General features: G+C 51.7%; 1 protein-coding gene across 2 annotated transcripts in view; it reads right to left on the bottom strand.

Annotated features, from left to right (window-relative positions):
* Nucleotides 1–1,030: 1,030 nt before the first annotated feature.
* Nucleotides 1,031–22,945, bottom strand: part of GPD2 (glycerol-3-phosphate dehydrogenase 2) — a 48,938-nt gene continuing 27,023 nt past the window's right edge. For both annotated transcript variants that reach the window (XM_071435537.1, XM_071435538.1), the window contains exons 7-17: nt 19,004–19,156; nt 17,462–17,606; nt 13,262–13,455; nt 10,718–10,852; nt 10,298–10,473; nt 9,701–9,832; nt 9,041–9,199; nt 8,156–8,268; nt 7,998–8,076; nt 7,803–7,901; nt 1,031–4,234 (exon numbers count right to left, since the gene is read on the bottom strand). In XM_071435537.1, coding sequence (XP_071291638.1) covers nt 4,112–4,234; nt 7,803–7,901; nt 7,998–8,076; nt 8,156–8,268; nt 9,041–9,199; nt 9,701–9,832; nt 10,298–10,473; nt 10,718–10,852; nt 13,262–13,455; nt 17,462–17,606; nt 19,004–19,156 — 1,508 coding nt within the window. In that variant the 3' untranslated portion in view covers nt 1,031–4,111. The remainder of the gene's footprint in view (nt 4,235–7,802; nt 7,902–7,997; nt 8,077–8,155; nt 8,269–9,040; nt 9,200–9,700; nt 9,833–10,297; nt 10,474–10,717; nt 10,853–13,261; nt 13,456–17,461; nt 17,607–19,003; nt 19,157–22,945) is intronic.

Raw genomic sequence — 22,945 nt, 5'->3', positions numbered from 1 at the left:
GGCAGAGCACGGCTCATCCAGGGGCACGGAGCTCTCCCAGCAGCACAGCCCCATGGGTGGCCTTGTCCCCAACAGCTGCCATCAGCTGCCAGCTGACACAGGAACACCCAGCTCAGGCCCTGACACTGAGATATTAATGCTGCTTTGGTATTCCCCATCATATTTCTGACCAGGCTGCAGCAGCCACACCAGGGACAATAAATCTGCATTTCTGACCGTTCTGGGGAGACGCCACAGGAAGGGACCAGCCCCAGACTCCTGTGCCCTCCAGCAGCAAAGCCAGGAGCTTGACACGAGGCAATTCTGGTGCTGCAGAATATTTGGGATAAAGCTGATCACAGCAAGCATTCTTTGCCTTATCACTTACACACCCTGGATTAGGGGAAAATCCATAATCTCTGTGGTTCCCCTCCGGTCTGGTTCATCCCCACGTGGAGGGAGCTGCTGGTACACCAGCACAGCTCCGTGCCATATCCCTGCTACAAGTGTACATTAACCATGAAATAACGTGGAGATGATGAAGATTGTGCTCCCAGTGCTGAGGGCACTGCTGATTCCCCGGCTGGGAAAATGGATCTGCTCTGCTGGAGCAGCCCTGGCACGCGGCAGCCGGGCTCGCCCGATGTGGAACACGACACACGGGGCCTGGGAGATCTTTCCTCTTGTTCACTGCTGCTGATCTGGCCAGGATCAAACTCACCCGTGCCTGGGGGCTGCTCCTGCAGTCCAGGAGATAAATGCACCTATTGCATTGGCCAAAGCCAGGGGCTGCTGCCACTGCAGCCCCAAGGGCAGGGCAGGACTCCTCACCCAGCACCGTCACCTCCTGCAGTGCCGAGGGCTGCACTCGCTCCTCACTTCCACTTCCACACTGCAGAGCACCCAGTGCTGAGGTGAGAGGGGACAGCATGGGAAACCCGGGTCCTGCTCCCCAAACCCAGCCATCCCCACCTCCTCCTTCCCACAGAGACTTCCCCAGGGTGATTCTGAGGTGCTTCTGCACCTGCCACAACAAACTGCCAGGCAAACAAACTTTTTTAGCCACTTTTATTGATTCATGCTTTCAGTCCTTACTCAGTTAAAAACAAGGCACATTAAATACATCCTCTTATTGCTCAATAAACGCATGCGGCTCATTCCAGATATCAAAGGTAATAAATAATGGCAGGAAAACACCAAGACAGTTATAAAAATGACAACCCAGCTTCAAACACAGCATTGAACAGCCCAGGCTGCAACAGGAACCTGACAACAAACCTAAGTGCCACGTGGAAACCTGCAGTGTGTCTGTACACGTATTTATACACCCGAGACACTGCATGGATCCCCCCTCCCCACAGGTTATTTACAATACAAAATACCCACAGAAAACTCAGAAATCCTCCCTTCACACACACCATCCCACTCCTGCTTTCCCATCACGGCAAGGCAGTGACATCTTACAACTGTTCCCACAGTGCATGCACACCAAAGGGCCCAGAGAGCAAAGCCAGCATTCCTGCAGGCACAGCGAGGGGACACACGGACACATGAGAGCTGGCCAGGGACTGTGGGGACACGTGCAGTTGTCCCTGTCACTGCAGGGGAGCAGGAGGTGACACAAGTGCCTGGGACACGGAGAAATCCATGTCCAGGGACACGCACAGCCAGGAGAACCCGCAGCCACATCCCAGATGCAAGACAGCAGAACAAGGGAACAAAGAGCGTACTTTGGGTGCAACACAGAAATCCTGCTTTCCAGGCAAGTTCAGGTTATTATTTTAACAATGCCAGTTAGAGAGGAGTGGAAATTTCTCTTTAAACTGTACAAAAACTGTTCAATAGTGAAAATATTTTTTCTTTACAAAAAACCTGCTCAACATGGGAAATAGTTTTTTCTTCACGTGGCCTGGAAAAGGTCTCATGACTTTTAGTTTGTTTTCTTTCCCCTTACATTTTTGTTAACAGCAGAATCCTGAGCCCCTTCCCTTGCCCACGGAGCCAGAATGCCTGTGTGTTACACATTCATCTCCCTCCATCCTGCAGGACGTGTGAGATATGTCACTGTGCGTTTGGGACACAAGCATCCCATCCTTCACCTGAACACTCTGGAACACAGCTCAAAGGAAAAGCCTACAGGGCCACAAGAACAAACCCCTTTGTTCACTGAAATGTCCTTGTGGTGCCAGATGTGCCAACTCCCCCTTCCTCAGCCCCTGCTCGAAGCACAAAGCCAGAACCTGAACAACATCTGCATCAAAAAACAAACTGAACATGCAAAAACCATCTGAACCATTTTAGGAACTCATTTTAGGTCAGTCTTACCCTTTTTTTTTGTATCTACTGTTTTTCAACACCCAAATGTTTCATGTTTTTTACGGGCTCTGCTTCTGCAGCCAAAGATAGCATCTGCACTCACTGTGCTACATCCCACCAGTCCCCAGCACCTCCATTTGTGCCTGGAGCCATTTTCCCTGTTAAAATATCCAAGGAATCCTTGCTGTTCACTCCTGCCCTGTTGGGCACCCCTGATGGATGCTATTTTCCATCAGTGGACGTGGTGATACCAGTTAAATACATCAAATTTTACTTCAGCAGAAATTCTGACCCCTGGGAAGTGAAGCTTGGTTTGAGGTGGAAATTGCTCTACTCAGGGAATACAGCAGATGCCAAATCCAGCAGCAAACCAGGCTTCCCTGCCTTGCTCTACATCAGGCAGCAATCTCCCAGCTGATCTCAGCCCAGCCCAGCAGCAGGAGAACAACAGGCAGGTACAGCAGTGCTGGAAACAGCTCCAGTGAGGGCTCCATGCTTTGGTTTTTCATGTAGCCTGCTGAAAAACAGCCTTTTTTTTCTAGAAAAGTTAGTAGGATGCAAAACACACACTTTGTTTTTTTCGCCGTGAGCATTTGACCATTTTTAAATTAACATTTAAGAATGTTGTGCTACCAAAACCTGCCCCATCCTATAGAGCATCAGGGTTTGCCCCAGACTTGAAGCTCTTTTTAGCATAAAACACCTTTTGCCTTTATTTCACTGCACAAAGCACCACCTGCAGACAATGCCATTTATTAGAGGCAGTTTATTTGTGTTAACAGTGGAGAAGGGAAGCTGTGCCCAGCTTTCAGCTACATTATTACCTCGGGTGATTAATCCAGGTGTCTTGTTTTTCAGCTGCAATTTCTGAGTGGCCAAGTGCTGGCCGCTGGCATAACAGGGCAAACCTACCACCCACAGCAGGCTCAGGGCAGGCCTCCACCACCCCCACCCCCAGAGGTGCTGGGTTTGCTCCTTTGGAATGGTATCCCCACTCCAGAACACAGCTTTCCCTCTCTGGCTCCTTGGTGAAGAGGCAGAAGCAGCTCAGAGAACTCAGAGCGTTTAAGGGCAGGATTCTGAGCATGGTGTGCTCTGAAGGTGAGGGTGCTGCAAAGTGAATGGCCAGGGCAGGATTCACTCTGAGGCAGGATTCACCCTGAGCACGCTGTGCTCTGAAGGTGAGGGTGCTGCAAACGTTAATGGCTGGGGCATTAATGGAGTCACTCTGAGGCAGGATTCACTCTGAGCATGGTGTGCTCTGAAGGTGAAGGTGCTGCAAAGGTGAATGGCCGGGGCAGGATTCACCCTGAGCATGGTGTGCTCTGAAGGTGAGGGTGCTGCAAAGGTGAATGGCCGGGGCAGGATTCACCCTGAGCATGGTGTGCTCTGAAGGTGAAGGTGCTGCAAACGTTAATGGCTGGGGCATTAATGGATTCACTCTGAGACAGGATTCACCCTGAGCACGGTGTGCTCTGAAGGTGAGGGTGCTGCAAAGGTGAATGGCCGGGGCAGGATTCACCCTGAGCACGGTGTGCTCTGAAGGTGAGGGTGCTGCAAACATTAATGGCTGGGGCAGGATTCACTCTGAGGCAGGATTCACCCTGAGCACGGCGTGCTCTGAAGGTGAAGGCAATGCAAACGTTAATGGCCAGGGCAGGAGGTGCTGAGTGTGCCCCAAAGCCCTGCAGCCTGCACTGCCGAGCTGCTGCCAGCACTCCCCAGCCAGGCACGTCTCGGGGCAGTAAGGAGATCATGAAGGAGGAGGACAAACGCACCGGAGTCATTTGGGAGAGCTGCCCCGGGGCCCAGGAGCTCAGAGCCCGCCTCCGCTGCGGTCCACGGGGATGGCCTGGCGCCGCAGGTTCTCCTCAGCACTCTTCATCAGCACAGCCAGCCTGCTGCCTGACACTCGGCCCTTCTGGATGGCACTCATCAGCTGGGGACATGGGACAGGGTCACTGAGGGGCTGGCACCGCAGCCAGCACACACACACACACACACACACACACACACACACACACACACACACACACACACACACACAGCTGCATTCCCAAACTGCAAACCCCAGCCACGGCCCCAGAGCCTGGCCCCAGGCTCACCCACACCCCCAGGGCTATCAGGGACTGCTTTGGACAGGCCTGCGGGGCAGGAGGAGGGCAAGGACCAAACAGGATCCACCTGGAAACAGGGCGGACAACCATCATTGCTGGGGTTCCTCCATGACATTCAGAATGTGGGAAAGCCCAGCAGCTGCACAGGCTTTCTCTGGTTATTTGTAATATCTGAAACATGCGGCTCATGGAAGATTCAGGATTTTTTTGCATTTAGGAAGAAATTGTTCCCCATGAGGATGGGCAGGCCCTGGCACAGGGTGCCCAGAGAAGCTGTGGCTGCCCCTGGATCCCTGAAGTGCCCCAGGCCAGGCTGGAACAACCTGATCTAGTGGAAGGTGTCCCTGGCCCTGGCTTGAAGATGAGCTTTGAGGTCCCTCCCAACCCACATCATGCAGGGATTTCATGACTCCTGATCCATCACTGATCCCAGACCTGCCCTTTCCACCCACATGCCTTTCTCTGGAGAGACACTGTACTTGACTCCCACAATTCTTTCAAATCCAAATTCCTTTATAGACTTTTAAAACTAATTTGCCTCTAAGTCCTGGAAGCTGGACTCTGCTCTCTCCCACTGCAAGCACACTAGTGCTAAGATTTCAGTTAATTCTTTTTTATCCCATGGATAAAGCCAGCATTAGAGCTGAAATTACCTGCAGCCAGCTCTGCAGAGAGCACTGGGGAAGCAATTGGCACTTGCCAAATGCAATTTCTTCCGCAATTTCTTCTTCCTGCAAATTCTGCAGGAATCCCCCAGATTCCTTCCCCTCCTAGGAAAAGCTGCTCATTACACCTGCAGCTGGACCTGTGCAAACATGGTGTGGCCTTGCCCTGACCTCCCTTGCAATTCCAGAGGCACAGGGAGGAGGCCAGGCCTGTGCACAGGCAGGGATCTCCCAGCAGCAGAGGCACTGCCTCCTGCCCAGTCACCCTCCTGGGCACCAGCCTGCCAGAGCCCGGGGCAACGTGCTTGAGAGGGATGGGATGGGCCTTAAGGTGCCTTCCCACTCAAACCAGCCTGGCATTCCATGATTCCTCCTGATGCAACAGGGGGTGGTTGCCTTTACATGCCACCAGCAGTTCCAAGGCTCCTGTCCCTCCTGGAGCACCCATCACTGCATGGGCACTGAGCACCAGGGGCTGCCAGGACCTCTCTCTGCCAGCCCTCTGGGGCCCCTCTGCACTGTGCAGGGGGCCCAGCCTGGCCCTGCTCTGCTCCCACTTGCAGGCCAGCAGCCCCCAGGCACAACCTGCTCTATTTTCCAACACAAACCTCCACAAATATTTGCCCAGGGCTTGCACAAGTTCTGCGCTGAAATGCAATTACTTGAAAGTTTTCAGAAAGCAAACACTCAAGTATTGGGCACTGACTTAACAGATCCATTAAAAAATTAAACAAACATTTAATGTATTTTGCTCCTTCCATGGCAACCCCAGTTCATTTCAGTGGCACCTTCGTGCTTAGCACTCAGTGCTTCCCTGGAGCAGTGCAAGGCACAGGAGAGGGCTCAGCCCTGCAGTGCCATTGATGCCTCAGGTTTGGCTTTTCCATGTTTCAGGCTCTGTGCTGCTTTGGTGTGCAGCTCTGAGCTTCACATTCAGTGGTGCTGAGCTCTCTGCACAGAGCAGGGACACAAAACAATTCCTGCTCCAGCTGGGCACCAAGGACAAATGACCCAAATCTCAGCCCAAGAGCACAAACCCCGTGGGCTGGAGAGAGAAAAACAAGCAGGGTGGGACTGCAGGGGCTAAAGCTGGGATGGGACAATGAACTGCAAGATGCAAATGGAGCAGAACTGATCCCAGGGAGAGAGCCCAGGAGCGCTGGTGCATTTTGGGGCCATTTTGGTTCATCTTGGGTGCAGCCCTGGCTGGGCTCTGGTGCTGCCCAAGGTGGATCCATGGAGGAGATGCTTGGAATGAATCCCTGCTTTATTCTGGGACTCTGCCCAGCCCCTGCTCCAGGGCAGCCTGCACAAGGCATCCCCATCACTGCTGCTCTGGGAGATGCGCAGGAGCCACAGAGGGACACAGGTTTGCACAAACAACCCTGAAATACTCCTAAGCCTTTGCATTGTATGGGATGATGCAGGGCTGGCAACCCCTGCTGAGCCTGGTCAGCCTAGCAAAAACACCCCAGAACGCCTCCAAATCCCCCAGAACAACAATTACTGGTTGTTTCAGCTCCCCAACCAATGTACCCAACCCAAGCAAACTGCAGCTAGCTCAGCCCTGCAGGAAGGGCTGGGCTGCCCCAGTGAATGGCTTGCAGTGGAGGTACCAGGGTGTCCCTTTCCAGCAGCCAGAACCCAGCTGGGCTATTCTCTCCCATTTGAACAGAGCAGCATAAACTCCCAAAGCCATTGGTTCTCCTTCCCCCCTGGCTTGTTTGGTTTGGCTTTTCCCCTTCCCCCAATTTCACTACAGCTCCTCAGCTCAATTGCTGCATTTTAGGCAAATAAATACTCCTTTTTGCTAATGCTGGACACAACCTGTGAAAATTTTCTGCATTTAGATTCAACAATGCTGCTCTTATCCCCAGCTCATCTCCAGAGAGACAATTACCATTTCCTTTGCCTTGATCTTGTTTGTTTAACTTGACACAGTGAAGAAAGGGCTGACATTGACCAAAATCCCCAGCATTAATTTCTCTCCTGTTTGGCATTCATCATTGCCACTGGGCAGGGGAGACACGGCAGGCTCTGAGGATCCCCAAAAAGGGATCCTCAAACACCAAGCCAGCTGACAAACTGCATATGCAAAGGGAGCACCCTTGGGTTTGCTTGAAAGCCCCCCAAAAAGCAGATGCATGTCATTTTTTTCAGAGAAACTGCGACAATTTAGCCAATCCAGGAATTAAAATGGGTTATAGGGCCTGGGATGGGCTCTAACTACAAGCTCATTCTTTATAATATTCAGTTTATTATTTAGTTATTTAGTTTATTATCATTATGGTTATATTACTATTTATCATTACAAATATTTGGTTATTTAGTTGTTTATTATTCAGTTTCTTAGTTTACTTATTTTTGTAACAACCCTTAACAGCTGTGGATAATGTCAGTGTGTACACCTGTGCCATGCACCTTCCAATGGACACCTGTATCCTTTTAAATACATTTAAACAGCATTTCTGGGCTTAAAATGCTAAATTCAGGTCTGGACTGGGGCATACTTTGTAATTGGACCCGTTTTTTGAGTCTGACTGGGGAAAAAAAATCCTGAATTTCCAAGCTGCTTGAGGATGCTCTGTGTGCCCCTTGTACCGCCACCACCAGCACAGGAATGCTCCCTTGGTCTCCAACCCAGCCCTAGGCAAGGGGAAAGCTCCCTAAGTGTGTCTTTGCTGCTCAGAAAGCAGCCCTTCGTGGAACCAAAGGAAGCACGTACCTGCAGGAACTCGTTGAGCTCCACCTGCCCGTTCTTGTTGAGATCCACCTCGTTGAGGATCTCGTGGAGGGTGTTCTCATCCATCTGCACGCTGATGCTCTGCACGGAACGAGCACAGGACAGGGGGCTCAGCAGCCTGGGCCCCACCCCTCACCAAGCTCCCCCCAGAGGGAGTCAGGAGCAGGGGCAGCTCACCTGCAGCACACGCTGCACGTCCAGGATGGTGATGAAGCCCTTCTTGTCCTTGTCAAACATGCGGAACCGCTTCTTGTACCTGCGAGGGAGGGGCTGCGCGTCAGGGCCCCACGGGCTGCAGGGCACAGCAGCACGGGCAGCCCTCCTGCCCCACTCACCTCTCGATATCTGAAGGCACCAGGCTGATCTCAGAGCTGTCTGTTAATTGATCTGTTTTCACTTTGTAGCCCATTTCATAGTACAGGAATGTTTTAGCGGTTTCAAGCTCCTCCTACAATGAAAACACAAAACCCGAGTATCTGAGCAATAGCAAGTTCTTACGCAGGTACTTATTTTTTATACTTTACTATTAGGTTCTTTCACATAACCAATACTTTTCCAAGGTCCCAAAATTAAGCAGATGGCAGCTGAGAAGTATCAAAAAGTTAAACTTAGGTGCTTTTTGCAAAAGGTATCTATGCTAGTAAAGACTTCCAATTCCTGTGTAAATGCTTTCAGGTGCATCCACACCTTCAGTCACACACAGTCTGTCTGCCCCTTTCAGAAAGAAATGGCCTTTTTAGGCTAGGCCTACAACTTGTCATTTTTCTCCCATTTGATATCTTAGTGTGATGATGATTTAGTGTGATCTTTAGTGTGATGATTTGGACTCAGCTGTCCAAAATCAGAAAAAAAATCAGGGAGCTCAACACCAGGCAGGTTCTTTATGGTTACAGGAGCTTCCTTTGCTGAGGCAGATCTGTTGAAAAGTGTCAGTAAAGCAAAATAACTGACAGGAATAGGACAGCAATGCCAAGCCTGCTTTCATTTCTAAGGCTGGGGAGCAACAGGATACAGATCTTCCCCTTCCCCCCCAGCCCCTGGCCAATCCCAACCCATCCCACAGCCATTTGATAAAGCCTTTAGAATGAAATGCATCAAGTGACTCATTCTGCCGGGAATAAAACATCACTTGTAGCTCTCTATTCAACCAACTGGGATCCTTAACACAGAAACTCCTCAAGCAAAACAAAGCAGCTGGAGCTGAAAAGGGCCCTTTGTACCTTCTTCTTCTGCTCACTCCAGTTGAGCTCCTTGGCCATGATGTCCACGATGCGGGGCAGGGCCTCGTCGGCAGCCTGCACGTTGAGGAAGGCCAGGCGGGTGCGGCGCGAGATGATGTCCACGGCGGTGCGCGCGTACTCCTTCACCCCGTACACCACCTGGGGACAAGGGACAGCAGGGATGGCACCCCAGAGCCCCAGACATGAGTGGGAGAGCCCCTTCTCCTTGGGACGCTTTACAGAACCCACCTGGGGACAAGGGACAGCAGGGATGGCACCCCAGAGCCCTAGACATGAGTGGGAGAGCCCCTTCTCCTTGGGACGCTTTACAGAACCCACCTGGGGACAAGGGACAGCAGGGATGGCACCCCAGAGCCCCACAACAGGCTGGGAGAGCCCCTTCTCCTCGGGACACTTTACAGAACCCACCTGGGATCCAATGTTTGTACATGAAGTACAAAATGGGTGGTATATAAATATTTAGTTGTGCATAAATATATTATTATGTGTATAAATCGATACACAAAGTGTGCTCCAGGTACAGGCACAGAAAATATCTTGGCCTCCCCAAAAGAAAAGGCTCAAGGAGATGTTTCAGAGCCACCGACCTGCTCGTCCCAAGGACAGAATCCCAGAAGGTGACACAGTTTTTCCACATACCTCAGCTTCGATGTACGGAAATTCAGACACCAGACGTTTCCCAACAATAGGCCACCTCTTCCCTGTCACCTGGGCTATTTTGGCCACCTCAAAAGCCTTGTCCCCGTAGGTGGAAGCCAGGTGCTGAGCCACCTGTGGAGATGAAAACAAATCCAGCATGCTTTGAAAGCACATGAAAGACACATTTTCCTTGACCATTCCCTCATCCCCAACAACAAACAGGCTGCCAAGGGTGCTGGAGTGTGACAGTGTGGGAGGAAGCTCAGTGCTGTGGGAGGCTGGACCAGCACTGCCCTGCTGTGTCTGTGCCACCAGGCCTGACAGCCCAGCTCTCCTGCCACACAGAGATCACACTGCTGCACGGCTTGGGGGGCTCCAGGGACCACAGACCCCACAAGTCAGAGAGTTTTTAGCAGGAAACAGTCAAGATTAGGAGGAAGGAAAGAGGGGAAGATGATGAACCATTACTAACTTTATTTCTGTTAGAACTATCTCTGCCCCAGCTCTGGTCGGATCTACCAGACCTCTGCCCAAGTTGTGTTGGTGTTTCATTTAGGGGAAGACCAAAGCTCTCCAAGGCAAGAAGGCAGGACTCACCTCACTTTCCAGTCCATAATCCTGGACCAGCCTGATGTAGAGCGTGGGGCTCCAGTCCACGGCCCCCTCCAGCTGCAGCCCCATGGTTTGGCAGGAGCCCGCCTCCAGGTTGTGCTCGCGCACGGCCGCGTCGATGGTGTCCCGTGCCATGGCACGGTAGGTCGTCCACTTCCCACCTGGGGGAACAGGGCTCACCTCGTCATTTGGGGAAAGCAGCAGCAGTACAAGCTCTTACACCCTACAGACGTATCTCTGTATTCCATAGACCACATGACTGCTGCCAGCCTTGCTCCAAGCCACACCCGCTGCCACGGACAGAGCAGTTTGGTTGCAGGAGCAGAAGATTCCCACAGAAGAGGATTTTTGCATGCAATATCCTGGGGAAGCCCAGCAGAGCTGTATTCAAGGAACCCCCAGTACCTGCAATGGTGATGAGGCCGCTGTCGCTGATGGTCACAACGTGGTTCCGGGACAGGGACTGGGTGTCCTTGGAGTCGGGGTTGGTCACCAGGGGCCGGATGCCACTCCAGGCTGCCAGCACATCTCCTCTTCTCACTGTGCAGAGCCACACTGAGGCACGGCCAGCCCGAGCCCAGCCATGCCCAGCTCCCACTGGGCACTGCCAAGGGCTGCTCCACACTCTGCTTGACCCTGAGCAACCCCCAGAGCTGGGGAGAGCCCCCAGAGCCAGGGGAGAAGCTGGGCTATGGAATCCCAGAACCACTGATGTTGGAAAAGCTCTCCCAGCCCATCGAGTCCAGCTGGTACCAACGCCCACCTTGTCACCAGCCCAGAGCACTGAGTGCCACATCCAGATGTTCCCTGGACAGCTCCAGGGATGGGGACTTGGGGACTCCAAACCTGCCTGGGCAGCTGCAGCCTGACCCCCCCTTTTCCATGAAAATTCTTCCCAATGAATCTGAACAGTCCTTACATTGTATTTTATAAACCAAAATAAAGTTTGTTACATGAGTATAACATTTCCTTTCAGATCTTTCAAGCTTTTCCTCTAGATTGAAGGTTATTATTCCAAGATTTCCTCTTGACAAGCCTTTTTCCCCAGCCTTCACCCTAAGTGCAGTTACCAATTTGCTTTATACTGAAGTCTTTGGAACATGTTTTAATACAACTTTCAAATGACCGATAATTGAAAAATCACTAAAAGGGTGTAAAAAACATCCCCCAAAGAACACGGAATAGATTTCCGAAATCAATGTGCTCTGCCAGCGTGTTCAACCTGCCAAAATGAAGTGTTAATCACAGACACAAGACCCTGTATTAGGTTTATAAACTAATGAAACTACAGAAAGCAGCACGCGTGACGCTGTAATTAAGCAGCTGGAAGGTGTCCAAGCCTGTGGAAGTTGATAACCCTGGCACTGGCTCTGGCAGCAGAGGCAGGGCTGTCGAGGGGTGATATGGGCAGTGCCGTTGTTATTTCAGCTCCTGCCATCTATAAACAGTAATTGCACAGGAAAACCAGCACAGGCCCAGCTGGGCTGAGCCAGAGCGACTGAACACTTCCGAATGTGCTGCTGGAAAACACGTGGGAAACCAGGGAATGGCCTGGCCTTACAGCCCATCCCATCCCACCCCTGCCATGGCAGGGACATTTTCCACTGTCCCAGGCTGCTCCAAGCCCTGTGCAGCCTGGCCTGGGACACTGCCAGGGATCCAGGGGCAGCCACAGCTGCTCTGGACACCCTGTGCCAGGGCCTGCCCATCCCCACAGGGGAGAATTTCTTCCCAATCTCCTAACTAATCTCTGTCCTATTCACATTCCCATCTCCATCCCTGGTCTCCTGAGCTTCCAACACAAACTGCTGCTCCAGACATCCAACAGGAGCTTCCCTGGACACTTTCAGAACTTCATCCAACATGCAGACATCAATTCTCCACTTCAGGAAATAAGGAATCGATCATTTCCCATCTCAGACAGCAGGTTTTCCTAAACCTAAGTATGTTACAATGATCCTGCCTGAGTGCTTTTCAGACTTATTTCAATGCTGCAGCAGAAACGCAGCAGTACAGAATAATCTAAATAAACCAAACCCTCAGTCTGGAGGGAAGATGGCTGCCCAGGGCAGTGGTGGAGTCACCCTCCCTGGAGGTGCCCAAAAAGCAAGTGGATGTGGCACTTGGGGAGATGTGTTAGTGGTGGTGCTGGCTGGTGGTGGACTGGATGCTCTGGAGCAGCAGCAGCAGCAAATGCTGACACCTCAGCCCACCAGTTTGGGAGAGCCAGATCCCAAGAGCCACAGCTTCAGGCAGCAGCACATTGTCCCCCAGGCTGGAATGGCCCCCAGGCCAGGATGGCCCCCAGGCTGGAGTGGCCCCCAGGCTGGGATGGCCCCCAGGCTGGAATGGCCCCCAGGCTGGGATGTCCCCAGGTTGGAATGGCCCCAGGCTGGGATGTCCCCAGGCTGGGATGGCCCCCAGGCTGGGATGTCCCCAGGCTGGAGTGGCCCCCAGGCTGGAATGGCCCCCAGGCTGGGATGTCCCCAGGCTGGAATGGCCCCAGGCTGGGATGTCCCCAGGCTGGGATGGCCCCCAGGCTGGGATGTCCCCAGGCTGGGATGGCCCCCAGGCTGGAATGGCCCCCAGGCTGGAATGGCCCCCAGGCTGGGATGTCCCCAGGCTGGAATGGCCCCAGGCTGGGATGTCCCCAGGCTGGGATGGCCCCCAGGCTGGGATGGCCCCCAGGCTGGGATGGCCCCCAGGCTGGGATGGCCCCCAGGCTGGAATGGCCCCCAGGCTGGAGTGGCCCCCAGGCTGGGATGGCCCCCAGGCTGGGATGTCCCCAGGCCAGGATGGCCCCCAGGCTGGAATGCCCCCAGGCTAGGGTGGCCCCCAGGCTGGAATGGCCCCAGGCTGGAATGCCCCCAGGCTGGGATGGCCCCCAGGCTGGGATGCCCCCAGGCTGGAATGCCCCCAGCCCTTCCCAGCAAGGCTTCCCCGGGTTACCTTCCACATCGGGGCCCAGGTAGTTGCGCACTTCGCTCAGGATGAAGTTGATGTCCTCCTCGGTGGGGATGGGGTGGGCGGTGACGTCCGTGGGGCTGTCCGTGGTCCCTGCGATGGTCATCTTCTCCCAGGGCAGGAAGAAGATCACTCTGCCATCGCTGGTGTCGGGGTCCAGCAGCCCCATGTTGTCAGGGCTGGAAGAGAGGAGGGGCCTGGCTCACACCAGAACGGGGGGGGCACCTGGGGGCTGTCCCTGCACCCCCAGGGCCCAGACAAGGACTGTGACACAGCATCTGCTTCCAGGGAAAGGGGTTAATAAATCAACAAATAATGGATTCATAGGTGGCCAAGACATGGCTTTAAACAGATGTCCCAGGAGGTTAGTGAAACAAGGCCCGTGGATGTTTTTATGCCATAAAATCACAGTGATTCCTCCGATCTGCCTCCACAATAAAGGTGGAGCAGGAGGGGTGAGGGGTGGTGACTGAGAGGAAAAGGAGAATAAAGAAGAGAAATGAAGACATTTAAGGAATATCCTTGCCGTGACACTAAGCCTGAGTTTGTCACCACCTGCCACTTGAGCAGGAAGGAACACCCACAGACTCCCGAGGGACTTGGACCAAGGAACGTGCTCTGAGTGCTTCCAGCTCTGTTCCTGAATGGGGAACTGTGCTTTGAGGGAAAAAGGCAAAAGCGACACTCGGTGGATGCTACTCAGGCATTTTTCATTACTTCTGCCAGTGCTACAACAGAATGATTCAGTACAAGGATGAAAGACCGTAGTGCTTTGGATAGATTTTAATTCATGTATCAGGTTTTTCTGGTGTAATGTAAGAAAGATATCCACAGGTACAAACCCACTACCTCCTCATGGCTTATTAAAAAGCTCTGCTTGTATTTCAGAAAACAAAAGGCTTTTATTATAAACACTTCAAAGTAAACAGCTTTTATGTAGGAAAACATTGAACTGTCCCTTTTTTCGATCATTTTTCCTTCAAGGACTGATGCTGACTTTCATTGAAGGTGCTGCAACTCCCTTTACAAACATGTGCAGTCAGGTCAGGGCTCTTCAGGCTGTGCCCCTGCTCCTGAGATACTGGGAGCACATGGAAGGAGGGCACAAGAGGCAGATTTAGGTGGCAGTTATGGACTTCAGAGGGGAATTATTCAGTGGACTCGAATCCTAAGGCAGGCAAAGACCTGCTTGGGTGGGATTTACCTATTCAAGCTGAATATTGCTTTTTTAGGAAGTCTGAAGTGATTACTGAAGGGAGGTTGGCAATATCTGGCAAGGCTGGGAGAGAGGCTGAGAATTTCATAGCTAGCATGTATATTAGACCCATTTTAGCTGATATTTATAGACAGCTTAGGCATACGGTGGCAGAGGTACAATCTAATAGGGGAAGTCAACACAGGTTTGGGAAAGGTAAATCACCTCCGACAAATGATTACTTTTTAAAATGAAAAAGCTGTTGATTTAGAGACAGAGGAAATCAGAGGTTTAATATACAGTATCAGAATTCAGAAACTTTATAGACATTTTCTTCAAAGTATGAAATTTTTTAATGTGATTTCATAAAAACTGCTAAAAACAAGGAAGATAAACAAGCAAAGACTTCCAACTAAGTTTCCCCACAGCACCTCTGGACTGAAGTGTTTTAGATTGCACAGCAAGTGCTGAGAAAGGCTGAACAGTTTTTCATATGCCAATTATTTACTGAATCACTGATACCAGCTATCCTGGGAAGCTCTCTCTCCATGCCCTTTGCCATGCTTGTTCCAGCTTATTTAAATAACTAAAGAACCACCCAAACAAATGCAAAATAAGGTGTTTTGCATCAGAAAGAAGCATCTTAACACCCAAATACTGGCCTTCCTGAGGCCTCAGGAGTCATGCTGCTGCACACCAGGAATAATTCTGAAACAACACGATTTTATGAGGCAGGAATTCCTATGATTCCACCATGGATGGGAGAAGGAGGTAAGAGCCATGTAGCCGTGGTGAGATTTCTCTTTAAAGATGGCTAAAATAGGCAAATTGAGGATTGGAAATTCCAGCATGAAGCACAAAGCAATGCCTTTAAAGAGAAATGTAGAGGCAAAAGGTCTGGGAGATCCATGGAAGGTCTTGGATCCATGGAAGATCTCCAGCTGAAGAAGCATCTGACCAAAGCACCACAAATGCAGTTAAAGAGCAATAAAAAGTGACTTTCCATAGAGAAGAAAGGAGGTGCAACAAGCAAGTTTACCTGGAATGTGGAATGCAGAGCAAAGAGGAAAATTCCAGAAAGGCAGAAACATCTGAAATTGGTCAGAAGGGAGAGGAAAAAGCCTTGCCTTCACAGACATTTTGCAGGCAGGAAGCCTAATTAATGAGGGGAGGAATTCTGGGACTACTAATGAAGGACTTCAATGAGTAAGAAACCCATGGGGAGTGAACGCATTAGGTTAACATTAGTTTTACAAAATCTTGACTATATTTATAACTAAAACCCTCTAGATGTTAAAAAAAAAAATCATTTGTGTGACTGTGGGCCAAAATCCGGTAACACATTGCCAGGGCACACGTGGACACGGTGAAATGCCAACCTTGCTGTGCTGAGCGGTGCTCCTTGGCACCACGAGAAGGAAGGCCTGGTAGAACCAAGATTAAATCCCACGAGTGTTTTCTGTTTAGCAGACAGTTCCCTGCTTTCAGCTATCCCACTCCAAGGAAATTCAGTGCAGTGTTATCTTATCAGCTGTGCTGTGGAGGCAGTGTGTGGGCAGATACTATTTTCCAAGGAAAGTAATGCCCACATGCTGACATACACCGGGGAACATGGAGAACAAGAATTCTCCACATTTCCAATTAAAAGTATTGGGTTATTACAGAATAAATAAATCAGAGCTCTCAAGTGTATCCAGCCCTCTTCTACTTTGAATTTACCAAGTGAGTCCAGGTTCTAAAGCTTTCCATGTTTTTGTGTAGGGCCATAAAACTAATCACACACATCCTTCTCCAGCCATATGAGGAAACTGGGATTACAGCCCATTTCTCCACATTTTTAGTACTTTAAAGCAGCTATCAGGTCATTTTACCATTTTTCATGGAGAAAGATACAAAAATGAAAAAAAAAAAAAAACCCAGAAGAGAATGCAGGGGTGATTTTACACCAGGCCAAAAATGCCTCAATTTTCCAGTGTCTGGTGGTGTCCTGTTGGGACAGCTCTGGCAGAAGCACCCCCTGGTGCACTGGAAGGCTGAATTCCCATTCTGAGAGGGGCTGTGGAAGGCATTACTGCAAGGGCATTGTATCAACACAACTGGGCTAAGTCCATAAAGGGGAATTTCCATTAGGATGCTAATGACTTCAGGAAGCAAAGGCAATATTTGAGTTCCGACTGACAAGACTGGCTCGGGAGAAGGGGATTTGGCTTTGCACAGCAAACAGGGAGAGGAGCAGGAGACTGCAGGGAGCAGAGTGCCACGGGAACCTCTCCTGGAACACAGAGGGCACGTCCTGGCCACCAAAACCCCAGGGGTGGGCACGTGGGCTTGGGGCCACAGCAAATGTGGTTGTCCTCCTCTGAGCTACTTTTATTACCTGTGATAGTAATTATTATTACTGATTACACTGCCCATCCTCTCACTTATTCTGTGCTTCTGCACTTCTGTTTTCTCTGAGCACAGCCACATCCCAGCAGAGTCACTGCACAGGGAGTTTCATATGTGAAGGCAGGCAGTGGAACAAGATGATCTTTAAAGTGCCTTCCAACCCAGACCACTCTGTGACTCCATGATTTAACAGGACAAGAGATTCTGTACAAAGGTGCAACATCTCTGGAAGGTTTTCCATGCTCCTTGTTTCCCTGAGGGGGTGACCAAGCAGCAGCACACTCAGCTGAAAGGCATCAGTGAAACAGGTGCTTTCACACCTGGGGATGCGCTGCCTAAACGCCTTCTGCTTCAGCGGGAGTCCTGCCCTGGGCAGCTCTAACTAAAAACTACGTGGCTTCAGTGCGCTCTGAAGAGATGAAATTGTTCTCCTCACCGGCACAGCGCCAGGATCCTCTTTGGAAAACACAAACAAAGATCAGAGTCCAACTGTGCGCTGCGAGCTGCCGCAGAGCCAGCGGTGCGCCTCTCCCAGCTGATTTATTCAGCAGCAGCAGAGATTACAAATGGTGTCACACGGGCAGCAGCTCCCCGGGCCTCACCTGTAATAACCAGGCATCACGATATGCACGCCTGCACTGGGCTGACAGATGTTGGGCACCTCCTGATCATCCATTTTGCGGACTGAGTCTGTGAAAGGTCCCGTGGCATTGATAACACACTTGGCTCTGACATCGAACTCCTTCCCTGTGAAAGAAAACAGTATCAATCACAGACACCATTTGTTTCCTGCTCACTGATGCTCTTTGTTATTCATCTCTCTATGAACTCAACCTACTGTAAAGTGTACCCTGTGTGTCTGAACACAACAGCTGGGACGGGTTCTAAAAATTAACTAAATGTTCATTCAACACCAGATTTGAGAGAAATGTTTTAGAGTGGAATCCCAGCTTATCTGTAAGGGCAGAAGAGAGGCAGGCAGGGTGGAAGTTGCTCAGCTGAAATCTGCCTCTCAAGAAGAGAGATTTCAGTCTCAGCCCACAGACTCGGTAAATGGGATTACTACTGTACAGCATGGAGCCTTTTACAATGTCATCTTTGCTTGACAGAAGGTCTGGGATGCCAGGCTCAGTCTGACCTGCCAAAACACTGGGGTTTGAGTGAGAAATGTGACGGAAGTGGAAGCTGAGTGACACTAATGGCACGGCCCAGAAAGATGCTCCTGTGCTGGTTCAGAGCTGTTTGCAGACAGCAGTGGCCCCGCTCCTCCCTCTTGTGTTATCCCAGAGTGTTCCTGTCCCCTGCAGTGCACCCCACACACCCCACTCACCTGTGAGCACATCCCTGCAGTGGGACCCTGCACACCCCACTCACCTGTGAGCACATCCCCGCAGTGGGACCCTGCACACCCCACTCACCTGTGAGCACATCCCTGCAGTGGGACTCCACAGACCCCACTCACCTGTGAGCACATCCCTGCAGTGGGACCCTGCACACCCCACTCACCTGTGAGCACATCCCTGCAGTGGGACTCCACAGACCCCAATACCTGTGAGTACATCCCTGCAGTGCATCCCGCACACCCCATAGACCCCACTCACCTGTGAGTATGTCCCTGCAATGGGATTCCACAGACCCCACAATCACCTGTGAGCACATCCCTGCAGCGCAACCCACAGATCCTGCAGACACCCCAAACCCTATACACACCCCATACACCCCAGACTCACTGGTGAACACATCACTGCAGTGCACCCTGCAGACCCCACACACACCCCCCAAACCCCATACACACCCCATAGACCTCATACACCCCACACTGACCGGTGAGCACGTCCCTGCAGCACAACTTGCAGACCCCACACACATCCCCCAAACCCCATACACAACCCACAGACACCAAACCCCAGACTGACCTGTGAGCACGTCCCTGCAGCACAACTTACAGACCCCACACACACACACACCCCCCAAACCCCATACACCCCCCAAACCCCATACACGCCCCATAGACCCCAAACCCCAGACTGACCTGTGAGCACGTCCCTGCAGCACAACTTACAGACCCCACACACACACCCCCCAAACCCCATACACCCCCCAAACCCCATACATGCCCCATAGACCCCAAACCCCAGACTGACCGGTGAGCACGTCCCTGCAGCGCACGCCGCAGACGCGGCCCGTGTCCGAGCTCTTGAGCAGGTGCCGCACCTCGGTGTAATTGGCGGTGGCAGCGCCGTAGCGGGCGGCGGTCAGGGCGATGGCCAGGTTCATGCGCGCGTCGTTGTGCTGTCCTGCAGGGAAGGACAGCCGTCACCCGCAGCACGGCCGGCGCCGCGGCAGCGTGTCAGCACGGATCTGTCACAGCTGTCCCTGTCACATCGCGTACCGCTCACGGCCGCTCGCTCCCGGGCTCTGCGCGCCCCGCGGCCCGGGCCGGGCCGGGCGGGCACCGCCGCGTCCAGCGCGCCCCGCGGGCTGGGCCTGCCCCACCGGGCTCTGCCTGCCCCACACGGGCTGTGCCTGCCCCACACGGGCTGTGCCTGCCCCACCGGGCTCTGCCTGCCCAACACGGGCTCTGCCTGCCCCACACGGGCTGTGCCTGCTCCACACGGGCCGTGCCTGCCCCATGCAAGCCCCACACGGGCTGAGCCTGCCCCACACGGGCTCTGCCTGCCCCACACACACCGAGCCTCTCGCTGAGGGTCTGCAGCGCTGCACTGAGCAGCACACAAACCACCCCTGCCAGCACACAAACCTTTCCTGTATCATCCTGCCCTAACTCGGTACTCACACCCAGGATTTTGACAATACAACTGGTATTAACCAACAAGTCCGATTACCAAGTGAACACATGACATTTGACATCCTAAACATCCTTTTAGAGACTTGGCCAAATTTAACTGGGTTTTTTTTTTTTTTTGTATATGCCTTTGAACTTCCCAACATATAACATAAAAGCAACCAAAAAAGAGAAATAAGTGGACAAGAATTAATGAAGGATTCTTAACACATATCATTAAAGATTTATTACTGAAATTCCCTCGTTAAAGAAAACCAAGAGAGAGGTGGAGGGACTGTGAGGGGAAGATGATTAATTACTCTGAAATACTGGCTTCACCTGAGACTTTTCCTATTTATTATTGCACTGAATTGGAGGCCTGGATGCTGGCTGGAAAGAATTACTATACATTGAAGGGGCCAGGCTCTGTGTGTCCTGAATAATTAATTTCTGAGCAGGCTAAACTTCCTGAGGTTCACTTCCCCACCTGCTTGGACCACTCCTATCACGGACCATACTGATAAAGTGATAAATTTGTAATAGATACTGTAGGTGATTTATGTTGCCAGCATTCCCAGCATTTAGTATAAATGGTTTATGTAAAGTTTGGTCCTTCGGATTCTGCCTGCGCAAATCTCCAACCGCCGTGCAAATCATCTGTTCCCAGCTAAAAGGGCAAAGTTATAAAGATGGGATCAACGGCCTCGCAAGCACCACCTCCCCTCCCCAAACCCCTCATTCCAACCCAGTCCAAGCTGTGCAGTGCCATCCGTCTTCAGCTATGAGAAAAAAAGTTACACAAAGTGTGCAGAAACGGCAGCATGATAAAGCACCGATGAAGAAACAAACAGTAACTCCAATTCCACTCAGCAAACAATGCCCAAAATCAGCTGCAACAACGGAAGAACAGCAAAACAACTGAGCAAGATGTCAGGAAAAGTTGGGGATGCTCCATCACACGAGATGCACGAGAGGGAACAACCATCGGTCAGAGCTGGCAGGCAAAGCTTTCAGTAAACGCACGGGCCCTGCTGCTGCCGCCGTGGCAGGGAGGGATAAATGACCTTATGAGGCTCACCTCAAAGCTGCCCAGTTTCAGCAGGGTCGAGAGAAAGTACAGCTCGTGTGCAGAGGGAGCACTGGGAGAAAAAGGGACAAAGGACAGCGACAAGCTGCGATACAGCGGCTCTTCCACATAACAACAGGGATTCCAGAGGAAGCCAGTGCTCAAGGAAGGACTGGATGTGGCACTCGGTGCTCTGGGCTGGTTGATGAGGTGAGGTCACAGCTTGGACTCGATGCTCTCGGAGGGCTTTTCCAACATAAATGCTTCAGTGATTCTGTAATCGAGGAAATGCTCCCCTAGCCTGTGGCCAGGGGCTCTCAGGAGCTCATTGCTCTGCAGACATGCCCCTTTCCCTGGGGCTGAACCGGGCCAGCCTGACCCATGGTGCCGCAGGGCTCAGCTGTCACGTGTCACACAGCAGCCCCCCTCAGGCAGGGCCCCCAGACCCCAACCCTGCCATGCCCTCAGCACCAGGGGATCTGCTCCCCCCTTGCAGCAGGACCCTGGGGCCAGGGGCTCTCAGGAGCTCATTGCTCTGCAGACATGCCCCTTTCCCTGGGGCTGAACCGGGCCAGCCTGACCCATGGCGCCGCAGGACTCAGCTGTCACGTGTCACGCAGCAGCCCCCCTCAGGCAGGGCCCCCAGACCCCAACCCTGCCATGCCCTCAGCACCAGGGGATCTGCTCCCCCTTGCAGCAGGACCCTGGGGCCAGGGGCGTTCAGGCCCCCAGTCTGCTCCTGCCAGCAGTGCCCCAGGTGGCACCGACACAAAGCCCCCCTCCTGTGGTGCCCTGGTGTGGGGATTCATCACATTCAGCACGACCCCACTTCAGCCAATATTAGCTCTGGTCTATGGAGCCCTGACTGTTTAAATTTGGCGAGTTTGCCTCTTCCCAGATTTGTCACTTATTTGTCCAGAGCAAAAGCAATCCGGAGGAGCCAATCAGCAGAATAAATAATGTGGAAATGGGTAGCTTCTATAAAACCAAACTTCCAAGTAACAATGGTTTAGCAAGCCCCAAATCCAAAGGCTGCTCAGTGTTTTGTTGAGCCTCCCAATGCTCCTAAAGTCAGAGTGAGCTCAGGACACTCTCAGCACATGCCAGGATTTGGACCACTGTGCTCAAAACAACATTTTCCTCCTTTCTCTGAACCTCTCATCCATTTTCTCCTCATCATTATTCTGACACAAGAACCCCCATGCTATTACTCACTCCTCAGCTGTCCAAAAGCAACTGAGTGCCCATGGAATGCATTTGCAGGCAGAGGACTGGGAAATAACCAGTTCCTGATTAACTAAACGGCTAGAAAAACACACTGGCTTCAGATTGATGTGACCTACAGTGTGGAGTGCTTGAGTATTTCACAACATGAACAGCAGAGATCTGCAGAGGTCTGGGTTTGAAAGGAGTAAAGACTGACTTCCCACCTTGGGAATTTATCATCTGTGGAGAACAACAGTGCAGTTTAGGAGAGATGGGGTCACAGGATAGTGGTTCCATACTCAGGAACAGCTGGGTTTTGCCTTTTTTTTTTTTTAAAGTCTTGCCAACTGGCATGTGTGTATTCTCCCTAGATAGTGACATTAAAATCCTGCACTTGAACAGAGAATCAGAATATTCAAATACTTCAGCCAAAAAGTTATTTTCCAAAAACAGAGTGGCTAAGCCAAATTAATTCGGCATCCTTCTCCACAGGTGAGTATGCCTCTGAAGATCCCCTAAATCTCCTAAGTGTAGGCAACCCAGTGAAAAGGCAACTGTGGCATTCCCCAAGAAGGGATGTTCACCAGTGCCCTGCCTGGAGAGGATGCTGCTGCTCCAGGGTTGGGTTTGAGCTTGCATGGTGCCAGTTCTCACCTGCTGCATCCCAACAGAAGGCAGCCACAGCTCAGCACACCAGGAGAAGCCTCCCTGAGCCAGCTGAGGAAACGCTGAGCTCTCTGCAGCTCCTCGCGTAGTGCCTCTTGAAAATGACCAGGAAAACTGGAAGAACCATCCCTCCCTTCTTTGCTGTTTTCACCTGCTGTAACATGGTGACAATGAAGAGATACTTTCATTTTTACTAAGGGCACTCAACCCAGCTTTTCCCAAAACACTGGCCTAAGTGCTTTCACCAAATTAGCACTGAATCCTCTAAGAAACCCCTGGAAGCCACATTGCTGAGGACATTTAGTGTGCAAAGACAGTTTGAGTAAGTCTCTCCCACACCACGTTAAGCCCAACAGTGATGCC

This window comes from Agelaius tricolor, unplaced genomic scaffold (genome assembly GCF_023055355.1).
Source record: "Agelaius tricolor isolate 1412-34295 unplaced genomic scaffold, bAgeTri1.0.p SCAF_10, whole genome shotgun sequence".
In the NCBI taxonomy this organism is placed as follows: domain Eukaryota; kingdom Metazoa; phylum Chordata; class Aves; order Passeriformes; family Icteridae; genus Agelaius; species Agelaius tricolor.
The sequence above is the reverse complement of the archived record's forward strand: the minus strand, read 5'-3'. Positions and strand labels throughout refer to the sequence as shown.